This window comes from Notolepis coatsorum (assembly GCF_963971535.1).
Source record: "Notolepis coatsorum genome assembly, chromosome: 18".
In the NCBI taxonomy this organism is placed as follows: domain Eukaryota; kingdom Metazoa; phylum Chordata; class Actinopteri; order Aulopiformes; family Paralepididae; genus Notolepis; species Notolepis coatsorum.
In genome coordinates, this window is record NC_140182.1 from 16603091 (window position 1) to 16615521 (window position 12431).

Below are 12431 nucleotides of genomic sequence, written 5' to 3' on the forward strand. Positions count from 1 at the left end.
AAAACATGTCAAGCACCGAAGATCGGGCGCAGGATTATCACAAGCTGCCTTGTCGACGTGAATACCAGTGCTTACTGAATCCTTTCTGTGGTCAGAATTCTCGGTGGCCCAAAATGCAAGAGAGCGGCAGGCCATCTCGCGGGTGTCCAGGCAGGAACTGGAGGACAAGTGGCTGCGTCTCAACGAGGAAAGCCAGCTCCTTAAACAGCACATCCACGAACAGAAGGACAAGATCAAGAGGTGAGACCACGTTGTCGTCACTGAGTAGGGGAAAAAACAAGAGTCATCAGACGGCTTCAATATGTTTCATTCTCATAATGAGAAGTCTGAAATATATATATATATTATAGCTGGAGCATTTCTATTGAGGATCTCTCGTTAGAAGGGCAAATGGCATGTTAATTGTTACACATTAAATAATTTAGCCTACTTCATTGAATATTGAAACGGGCTGTTATTCATAATGAGTGAATATAGGTTATCATTCAAGGTATGGCAAAAAGTATTGTTTTAGAACTGGTATAAAATTTGGTCTGATGTGTGTATGTAACTCAGTTAGCCAACTCAGTAAAAGTGTGTGTGTGGGGGAGGGGGGGGGGGAATTGGAGCAGGTAAGGGGCCCAATACATTTCGTGCTACACATACAGTAGTAGCATATTGTCTAGACACACTAGGTCAGGAGTGATAAATAATAACATTTATTTGTATAGCACTTTTCCTACAGAAATTGCAGTTCACAGTGCTTCACAGTAAAAAAAAATACAGGCATAAGATGAGCATAAAGTGCAGACATATAAAACATACCGTAATTGGTTACAGTCAGAGATAAAGCAAGGGAAAAAAAGTAGCATTAAAGGAAAACTCCCAGCATTTTGGGAAATTAGCTTATTTAACATCTTCCCTGGAGTTAGACAAGAAGATACATACCTTTTTTGTCTCTCTGCATGCATTAGGCTTAGGGAACGCCCGCACCGTTAGCGTAGCTTAGCTTCATCACTGGAAGTGGGGCAATCCTTGAGGAACCCTGAAGTTCCCTACAGTCCCCTAGTCACGAAATACACTCCAAATACAACTCCAAAACGTTCCTGTAAACATGTTGTGACCTGTGTATTTACCACGTGGAGAAATAAAAAATTATTGAATTCGACATTTACGTTTTCTAAGCAAATATACTCTGAACTATTTTTTGCCAAACCACTCCTCTCTGGGCTCAGTGACTTCAGGCAACGCAGTGCTACTTTCTAACGTGACGCCAGTGTTTGTTTACATTTTCATTTCATTCAAGGGATCCGAAACCGATTGAAGTTTATGGATACCATGCCTGGATCTTTTTTGTCAAATCAGTTGTGCAATAGTCACTTTTGGTGAGTTGTTTCTATACAATTTACTTATATGACATTTAGGTATGACACAGGACTACACAAGCATTTTTAGTATAGAAATGTGTCAACAGACTAAAGCAGGGAACCACAATATTTTGCATACAATTTATGCAGAATGTAATATCATAACTGTCTATTATTTTTCTTGCAATTGAGCCAATTTTCCTTAGGTACGGTTTTGAGGTGTGTGTTCAACAGAATGTAGTATCAAAAACACGTTCACAAAAAGTATGGGTTACTGAATGCTGAACTGCACTGTTATAATCACTAAGCCATTGTAAGACCTTACCTGTGTCCCTGTATCACTTGTCTCTGCTGCCCTTTGATTAAAAAACGTCTATGTCCATTTTCCTTTTTTTTGTGGCATATTTGAGTTAGTAGTAAAAGTCACCTAGTAAAAGTGAGACAATTGACAATATCAAAACATGCTAGGGCTGTACTGAATAGTTCGAAGCTTCGTTCATAATGTTGACATTCGAATTCTAAATCAACATAAAAAAAATTGTAATTATAAAAAAAAAAAATATATATTTTTATTTTATTTTTAATTTGCCAAGGTATGGCGAGTGCCATACCTTGCCATACCAAAATGACGCCCCTGGATTAAAAGCCTCCACAATTTAGAAAACAGTATTCCCATGGCTGGTGTTGATATGCTGCTAGCTAACGAAAACCAACAAACACAGAACGGTTAGTTTAGGTTCGTTTTAACGTTAGATAATGTACAAAATAAACATATTTCCGGTGCTTTAGACGTCGCTCTTTTATTTTGAAACCCCCCCGACCGGAAGTATAGTAGATGCTTCGTTATCTGCTTTAGTGTCCGGTTCTGTGTTTGTTGGTTTTCGTTAGCTTTGACAGAGTAAAAAAAGTGCAATAAAATAGAAAAGACAGTAAAATACAATAATAAGATACAATAAAATGTACAACAGAGCAGTGCATCACTCATAACACTTAATAGAACAGAGCAGTGCATCGCTCTTAACTCATTCAGTGCCAGCTATTAGTCTTGGCCTTGTAGCTAACGTGCCAGGTTTCTAGGGCTCTCTTAAAAACTTCGAAGCTTCGTTCAATGGGCATGGCATTCGAATATGAAAATAAAATTTGAATATATAAAAAAAAAATTATTAAAAAATAATAATAATAATGTTGTGTGCAAAATCAACTCTGCCTCTCTTTGTTAACACTTTGGATGCCAGCCACGAGTTTTGTCGTTAGTTCATGCCGCCAGTTGAGTGCCCACCAACGCTATATATCGTTTGTTTTCCGTATTTTTTTTTATTGGTGATTTGAATTCATATTTCATCAATCGAGCCTCGGGTTAGTGCTGCAGAGTCTCTCTGGGCTCAATTGGAAAGATATCGCCACCTATCGTCTCTCCCTGTGTAACTGCACCCCATTACATTACACTGCTGAAGGGGGGGTGGTCAGTTTCCTCATTTTATTTTTCCCTCAAGGCATCTGAAGGATCGATTGTGCTCACCGGCCTGGAAAACGTGTGGATTATGTATTTACAGGACTCAACACTGTAATCAATAAGCGTGATCAATATTTGGAATGGCGATCAGGAATTGGAATAATCTTTTTGGATAACATCTGATCTCAGGTAAGGAATCTATTTTACCAGTCTTAGGATAATCAGACCTGTTTTCACGGAGATATAAGCTTTTTCCCTATGCGTGTGTGTGTGGCTGTGATCGCTGATGAGGAAATGAGAGAATCGATTTTTCAGCCCGCCTCTATAGCGTGCATAAGTACACATACTATCGATAATCTAGCGTTTATTTGAAAACGATTCATAAATAGGCTGATTTTTATTTTTTTTGTCATATTCTAGAATATTCCAGTAAATGCCTTTTATCACGGAATCTTTATATTTTCCTTGAAAAGGAGGGCTTTTCAAAATGCTATAAAACGAAAATGAACCGATAAAAATCCGTTTCGACAATGTTGACTGCAAACAAGTCATTGATAAACGACGGGCAGATTAGACACATAGCCATAATTTAAGAGAGAGAATATGCGTTCACAAGTGAAGTGGGTGCTGGCATTTAACGGGGTTTTCAATGTTAAATGGCCGTCACTGAAAGTGTTAATTACAACAAGCAATGCTGTTTGTTATTTAAGATGAGGTCGGACTCGACACTGACAGATTTGTATTCATTGTGCTGCTTTTATAAAGCCTCAAATGACGGCTTACAATATTTCATGAAAGCAAAGTGTTTAGTTTGTCCAAGATTTAAAAAGGTTTAAACTTTACAGCACTGACAAAGTTGAACAAAGTGCTGTACAAGTAAAAAAAAATGTATAAAAAAAGTTATTTATAATATTTATTTTCCCTTTTTAAAGATTTTTCGAAGCTTCGAATTAAAATCGAATCTCTGCCCTGAAGCTTCGAATTCCCAAAAAAAATTCGAAGGTCAGCCCTACAGGTTTCCATTACATATTTCCACTGTGCGTCACTATGTTTGGAGAGCTATATCTATATTCTATATTATAGCTATGGGGACAATACTATGGTCATTTGACAGTAACTTTCTTCCGTCCAAGATGCAAAAAAGAGAATTTTTCCATGCATACGTTCGCGCGTTATCCCGTGGTGAATATAAGTATAATTTCAGAGTGATCCGGGATAATTCCTGGGAAGCGATTTATAGAGCGCAACGTGAATTCTACTATAAGCGTTGGCGTTTCTTGCCTGGACATGCTACTATTTCCAAATCAAATGTATATAATAGGTATTATGTTTCATCATGAATGCATGAAAGGGGGGGGGGGGTAGTTTCTGATGCTTTGATTGCCAGTAACGGCATTCGTATTGAACACTAAAACTGCTGATCAGCTGGATCGGTATCAAAACATTGTTGGATCAAGCTGAAATTGATAGTCCTTACCTGTGGTCGGCGGTATTCCAAAAAGAATATTCCAATTGTCTGATCGTGATTTCCAGTATTGGTGTCCATCTGGTCCCGGACATAATTTGGCACAATTTATGGATTGAGTGTGCCAGATGCGTTTCGACATGGTTGGATGAAGCGACTTACTCGGCTCCATCTAAATATAGCGCCCGGAGACATTTGAGTGTAACACAGAGTTAGATATAAGGTTTCAAAGGGTGGGCGACACTGCCATCTGGCAGGATGTGGCCGGTATTACACTTTGGCAATCTCGAAATCCTTTCTTATGGCAACACCGATGTCAGTGTATGAATAATGAATAAAAATATTGAATAAAAGAAAAAACTACCAAAACCAGAGATATCTTGGGTCTGGCAATTAAAGAGTTAACTTTGAGTTTCTTTACAAAGTTCAGTTCTAAATTACCTTATAGAACAGAGCAGTGCGTCGCTCTTAACTTAACAACAGAGCAGTTCATCGCTCTTAACTCATTCACTGCCAGCTATTATCCTTATCCCGTTCTCACTGGGCCACGCTAAAAGATAGGCATTTTCACTGTGCGTCGCGGTGTTTTCAGGGCTATATCTATATTCTATATTATAGCTATGGAGACAATACTATGGCTCATTTGACAGTAACTATCCCTCGTCCAACATGTAAAAAATTATAAATGTTTTCATGTATACGTCCGCATGTTATCCCGTAGTGAATATTGTATAGTTTCAGAGTGATCCTGGCAAATTCCTGGAAACTGCGTTATGGAGTGATGTGTGAATTTTGCTAAATGCGTTCGCGTTGCCCGCCTGGACACGCTACTGTTTCCAAATCAAAGGTATATAATAGGTATTATGTTTCATCATGAATCCCAATTGTCTGATTGCGATTTCCAGTATTGATGTCCATCGGGTCCCCGACATAATCTGGCACAACACATGCATGGAGTGTCCTGGAAAGCATTCCAATGTGCTCGGATGAACCGCTAGACTTGCCTGGGGGGGGGGGGGTGCAGGGAGATTGTTGTTTTAAATAGAAATTGTATCTGAGTTTAGTGCACATATGGCCCTGGGATAGAAACTAAACTTCAGTCTGTTAGTCCGGGTGGGCATGACGCTGAAACGCCTGCCCGAGCGCAGCCGTATGAGGTGTTTGTTGCCAGGGTGGTGTGGGTCCTTTAGTATTTTCACTGCCTTCTTAAGACAGCGGAAGTTATAGAGTTCTTCCAGTGAGGGGAGATGAGAGGGCATCCAATGATTTTCTGGGCCAAGTTGACGACCCTCTGGAGTGCCTTCCTCTCTGTGGCTGTGCAGCTGAGGAACCACACGTTGAGGCAGTAGGTGAGGATGCTTTCCACGAAGCAGCGGTAAAAGGACACAAGCAGGTCTTGTCTGAGGTGGTAGTTTCTGAGTATTCTCAGGAAGTAGAGTCTCTGTTGTGCCTTCTTCATGATCGCCTTGGTGTTGGTTCTCCAGGTCAGGTCATCCTCCAGGTGGACGGACGCCCAGGAATTTGATGACCGAGACTCTCTCTCCACGCATCCCCCGTCGATGTACAGTAGCTGTACGTCGGTCTTCTTCCTCCTGTAGTCCACGATCATCTCCTGGGTTTTTAGCTTATTCAGCTGCAGGTTGTTGATTTTGCACAGGGCTGACAGCTGCTCTACCTCATCGCGGTACGCGGTCTCGTCACCTTTTGAGATACAGCCCACCACGGTGGTGTCGTCAGCAAACTTGATGATTGTGTTGCTGGGGTGGACTGCGGTGAAGTCGTGGGTGTAAATAGAGTAAAATAAGGGACTCAGCATGCAGCCCTGAGGGGATCCGGTGCTGATGGCTGTGGTGGTGTGAGGGCCTATCCTGACCGTGTCTATTCTTATCCCAACCCATGTTTGCATGTTTGCGATCTGATTGGCCACTGACGTTTCTGGTCATGTGACATGTGCGCCCAATCGTGTGACGCGACCATTTCCGCCTCGACCAGCAGCAAACTACCTAACGCCTACGATCCACACTCTAACCTTAACCAACTTCGAAAGAGTGCCTAAGCTTAACCGGCGAAAGAACTTGCCGTCACACGATATCGCCCTGCTCTAAGACAAACTCTAACCTTAACCAACTTCGAAAGAGTGCCTAAGCTTAACCGGCGAAAGAACTTGCCGTCACACGATAGGCGCGACCAGAAACGTCAGTGGCCAATCAGAGCGCAAAACGCGAACGCGGAAGCAAACATGGGTTGGGATAAGAATTTAGGCATCCTGACCCTCTGGGGGCGGTCAGACAGGAACCACCGGCAGAGGGGATGGTTTAGTCCAAGATCCATGAGTTTGGGCACTAGTCTGTCAGGCAGGATGGTATTGAATGCAGAGCTAAAGTCCACGAAGAGCAGCCGTGCGTAGCCCCCCCCCCCCCCCCCCTTTCTCCAGATGGGACAGATGGGATATATACATGAATGGCGCAGAATGAGTTAACTTAACACTTTATAGAACAACAGAGCAGTGCATCGCTCTTAACTGAAATTACAGTGCATAAGACATAGTGAGATAAAATGAGCATAAAACTGACACATGAATTTGATAGGAAGTGCATAAAAGTAGACAGAATAAGAATAGTGCAGAAAAAATACAATTTGTGTCAAGATATCAAGTCTTCCTGATGAAAGATGAAAGAGATTGTTTGCTCAGAGTTGGCTTCCCTGATGTTTTTGGGTACTTTGTTCCATAGTTTTGGGGTGTAGTTGATAAAGGCTGCATCACCGATCCTCTTTTGACTGTTTCTGGGAGCCTCTAGTGCTGATGCCACCCATTATATGTTTTGGACATATGTTTGGTTAGTTAGTGTAGGTAGTAAGGAGTAGGGTTTTATTAGACTTTTGTGTTTGTGTATAGTTAGATAAGTCTATTCCTTACTGAGTTAGTTTTGTTTTGTTTTACTCAGTTAATTCCTTTGGCATCATGCATGCCCCCCCCTTGAATGTGTGTCTCCAGAATCCACCATTTTCATTGTTGTGTATTTAGTCTGTGTTTTTGGTTGATTGTCTACACTGTAAATATAATTTCTTTCACCTAAATTTCTTGTGGGCATTGGTTTATTTTTCCTGTTCATTTATCACAAATTACAACACAATCATCCTTTACCCCTTCCCCTTCCCCTTGATGTACTTGGTCTGTAACAACTGGGTACAAAATATACAAATTGTGTAATGCTCAGTAGTACCAATTTGTATATTCTGTACCTAGTTTCACTATTATCCACATGACTTCCGCAACTTCCCCTGCTATCCCTCATTTACCATCGATCCTGATTGCTAACCCTTCCCCCCTGACCTCCAGGTTGGGCACTAAACTGGTGCGGATGCAGAAGGACAGGCAGGTGGTGGCGGGCGCCAACAACAACGGGGGGCGTCTCCGGGGGGGGCGGGACGTGGAGATGGAGGAGATGATGGAGGAGCTCCAGGAGAAGGTCCGTGAGCTCGAGACCCAGAACGAGGGGCTGAAACGGCGCCTCCTGGTGTCCAAGCACCAGCTCCTGGTGCAGGGCAAGAGGCCACCTCCCCACCCCTACCTTCGCGTCCAGTCACGCATCGACACTGGACGCAAGAGGGTCGACACGCCCACGCCGTCGCATCTCCACCCCAGGAGTGAGTCGCGTGCCGTGATCGGGCAAGGAGGCATGAAGTCATTTTTTATTTTTGTTCAAACCTTTATTTAAAATCGGCATGTCGAGTGTACATACAGAAATAAGCAAATAAAAGGCATATGAAATCACACGGCATATAAAATCATAACCATAAGACAACAAGACGAGGTAAAGCGTAAGGATAACAAATCAATTAAAACACGTGCAACTTGGTTGACAATGGTTGCCGATAAAGGTTTTAATTCTGCAACAGAGTGGAGAATCTCAAGCTTTAAGGATTGTTGGAGTTCATTCCATGAGCTAGGGGCATCATGGCAAAATGCAGATTTACCCTTTTCCGAGCAAACTTGAGGGACCCGGACCAGCCAGTCACTAGAACGGGTTCCATGGGTTCCAAGATTCCATGAAGTTCAGCTTCAGTATATTTATTTTTCATATAAATAATGCATATGTCACAAAGCTGGACTAGATGGTTTGCACAGATCATAGCTGTTCCCCTCCCCTACAGGGACATTTGGCCTATGGATCCTACTTCTTACTTTTTACATTTCTTTTATATTTGTCTAATGCTGATGGTATGGTTAACGAGCAACAGTTGTGTTTCAAGAAAAGAGGGCAGGGTCGGCGTTGCCTCCGGCTTGGGCCAGCCGTCATAGTAACTCAATTGGCAGAGTTAGCGGGTGGGAAGTCGATGGGTGGTAATCTGGACGTTGTGGACAGCGACTCCTACAGGTCGGTTGGGGGACGCCTGCACAGCAGAGACAGGAAATGGCGGGGGGGTAGTGTGAGCCTCCCACACGTTACACCTCGCCAAATGAGAGTCCGCGCTGGCGGGTGAAAAGATGTGACGGGCTGCCTCCTCGTGTATCGGAGGGGACACGTGATGCAAGGCTTCCATCCTCCCTACAACCGGCCAGTGGGGGGCATATGCGAGCAACGTTCAAGACAGGGGAGGGAAGAATTGGCACAGTGGAATTGGGATGGGAGAAAAATAGAAAAAGAGGAGAAAAAGTGTTAAAAAAAAGAAAAGAGGGCATGGTTTGAGATAGGTCCATTGCCACTTTGTTTCAACGTGTCGATGTGGTCGTGTTTCCCACGCAGGTACCAGGACTGTGGCGGTGGAGGTGTGTGACAGACCCCCCGCAGGCCTGCTGCCCCGGTACGGGCACAGCTTGCTGGAAGACACCCGGGCAGAGATACGCAACCTGTAAGCAACCACAGGCCCATTCTAGGTCATTTGTTTTTGTTTTTAGATTTCTTTTATCAGGGCGGCTAAGTGGCGCAGTGGGCAAGGCGCTCGCCACTAACGCAGGAGACGCTGGGTTCGAGCCCAGCTCTCGGCGTTGCTTCCGGCTTGGCTGGTCGTTCATACTAATACAATTGGCAGTGTTAGGGGGTGGGAAAGCCAGTGGGTGGGGATCGGACGTTGTGGACGGCGACTCCTACAGGTCGGTTGGTGCGCCTGTACAGCAGAATCTGGAAGTATCGGGGGCAGCGTGAGCCTCTCCCACGCGTTACTCCTCGCCGCTGAGAGATCGCGCTGTACAGGTGAAGAGATGCGACGGCTGCCTCCTCGTGTACCGGAGGGGACACGTGATGCAAGGTTTGGTCCACATTGCAGCCGACCAGTGGGAGGCATGGTCTAGCAACGTGTCGAGACAGGCGAGGGAAGAATTGGATAATACGAAATTGGGATGGGAGAAAAATGTAAAAATGGGGAGAAAAAGTTGATCAAAAAAATATATATATTTCTTTTATCTACAGTTAAAGGTGCACTCAGGAAGATTTTGGATGGTACAGGTTGAGTCTACACAGTCCTTACCTTTTTTAAAGGAGGATAACTGTGTAACTGGTAGGGGTGTAACGATACAGTACACACATGTTCAAATTCTATACGAATTTCGATTTTGAGGTCACGGTTTCATTCCATTTTCAATTCTCCATTATTATATTAAAGTTCATGCATAGTGCAGAGCTCTAATTATATATTGTACTTACTACACAGCTTGGTTTGACTCAGAAAAATACTAATTGTATTTCAAGAAACTTGAACTTGAACTCAAAGTTCTAAACAATTAAAATTTGCCTTAAACAGCATGCTAATTAGGGATGTCCCGGTTTTTTTGCTCCCGATCCGATCCCGATCATGTGATTTTGAGTATCTGCCGATACCGATCTTTCCCGATCCGATCTTTCACATTAGTAACCAATTTGACGCATTTTTGTCAGAAACTGGTGAAGCGAGACAAGCCCCTGTGTTGCCTCAATAGCCCCTCGAGCACGGTGGCTCACATTACATTCACCCTGAGCCCCTTCATACGAGAAATATTCAAAGTTTCAATCTGTTTGCACATTAGTATACATTCACAGTGTTCGACTTACGTAATGATTTGCTCCATTTTGGTCTGAAACGCAGACGATAATCCTCACAAAGCGAATATCGACATAGCTCCGCGGTTAACAACAGCTGAACAGCAACAATTAAATGCCCCCACACTGCAGACACAGACTAAAACATGAATGTCATCATGACACAAAAGCATACCGAAAAACACTCATAAACCAGCAGCCAATACATTTTTGTAAATCAGGACTCACCACTTCGCTGTTGATGAACGTCACGTCAGCAACAAAAACCTCTTGCGTTAACAAAACTTCGCCAACCTGCTAAATCAAAGAACAAACAACAAATGAACCACTCCGGTCCGCTGTTCATTTGCGGGCGCTGTGGATGAAAATAATTGCATCCACCGTTGATGGCTTCAGCGTTGTTCCCCTCTCCTCGAGCGTTCTCCCTGCGGTCAAAATGCAGCTTTTCCAGACGCATTGGGAACTTTTCAAAAGCTCTCCCTTTACTATTTTATCTGTTAGCTTATCCATCTTGACTCAGACACGAGGCTCCCACTCTCTCATCTGATGACAGCACTACGTTACGTTACGGTGCTAAAAAGAAAGTGAAAGCAGCCGTTTGTTTTGGCAAATTCTTCTGCTCTGTGCGACAATAAATAAATGAATGATATGTAATTTAAAACCAAAACTAAGGCCTCAGTATGAGTTTAAAACGTGAACATGGTCATGTTTGTTGAATAATAAAAAAAGAATAAAAATTTCCCGATTTTGTTTTCCCGATCCCAATCTTCTGAAAATCATGTGATCGGCCCCCGATCCCGATCACATGATTGGATCGGGACATCCCTAATGCTAATAGCAGTAGTCATACCATACCACTAGTTAAACATTATGCTAATAGCAGTAGTCATACCATACCACCAGTTAAACATTATGCTAATAGCAGTAGTCATACCATACCACCAGTTAAACATTATGCTAATAGCAGTAGACATACTATTCCACCAGTTAAACATCATACTAATAACAGTAGTCATACCATACCACTAGTTAAACATCATACTAATAACAGTAGTCATACCATAGCACCAGTTAAACATTATGCTAATAGCAGTAGTCATACCATACCACCAGTTAAACATCATACTAATAACAGTAGTCATACCATACCACTAGTTAAACATCATACTAATAACAGTAGTCATACCATAGCACCAGTTAAACATTATGCTAATAGCAGTAGTCATACCATACCACCAGTTAAACATCATACTAATAACAGTAGTCATACCATACCACCAGTTAAACATTATTGATTGAATTGAAAACCTTTATTTCAGGTGTCCATCACATCATCAACAGCATTAATACATGTTAAAAACAAAGACGGACATAATAAATAGAGCTAAAATAGAGCTAAAAGTGGTGAAGGAGAGAAAAGGAAGAAAAGAAAGATGCTTATGCTAATAGCAGTAGTCATACCATACCACCAGTTCAACCGAGAGAGGAACAAATGGGAAACCTAGGGAAGAGAATCGTCGATACAATTAAACATTTTGATACACTGTATTGAATGCAATCTCTCTTATAATTTTCGATTTTGTATTGTAATCGTTACACCCCCAGTAAATGTAGCCTCCCTTTTATTCTCCTGTGTGTGTGTGTGTGTGTGTGTGTGTGTGTGTGTGTGTGTGTGTGTGTGTGTGTGTGTGTGTGTGTGTGTGTGTGTGTGTGTGTGTGTGTGTGTGTGTGTGTGTGTGTGTGTGTGTGTGTGTGTGTGTGTGTGTGTGTGTGTGTGTGTGTGTGTGTGTGTGTGTGTGTGTGTGTGTGTGTGTGTGTGTGTGTGTGTGTGTGTGTGTGTGTGTGTGTGTGTGTGTGCGCGTGTGCGGTGTAACAGAGAGAACGTAATCGAGTCCCAGCGGCGCCACATGGAGGAGATGGACGGAGCCAATGAGATACTCCGGGACCAGCTGAGGAAGAGGGAGGGCGAATACGAACGGTCTCTCCTGCAGCTCCGAGAAGAGCAGACCGGTGGCCAGAGGTAAGGAACACCGCTGTACAACTGCACCGCTGAACATTGAACGCAATGCATAATAATAACAACATCGTATTGATTGTTTTTCCATTGTTGTCGGTGGAAATCGCTTCAGGAAAACCCGGTACATACAGGA

At 42.9% G+C, this 12431-nt stretch overlaps 1 protein-coding gene across 1 annotated transcript in view; it reads left to right on the forward strand.

Moving 5' to 3' along the window:
- Positions 1 to 12431, forward strand: part of rpgrip1l (RPGRIP1 like) — a gene marked incomplete at its 5' end in the record, with an annotated part of 56331 nt that overhangs the window by 2377 nt on the left and 41523 nt on the right. Inside the window, 4 exons of the mRNA XM_084334539.1 lie at positions 96 to 240; positions 7605 to 7912; positions 9013 to 9118; positions 12158 to 12301. Coding sequence (XP_084190665.1) covers positions 96 to 240; positions 7605 to 7912; positions 9013 to 9118; positions 12158 to 12301 — 703 coding nt within the window. The remainder of the gene's footprint in view (positions 1 to 95; positions 241 to 7604; positions 7913 to 9012; positions 9119 to 12157; positions 12302 to 12431) is intronic.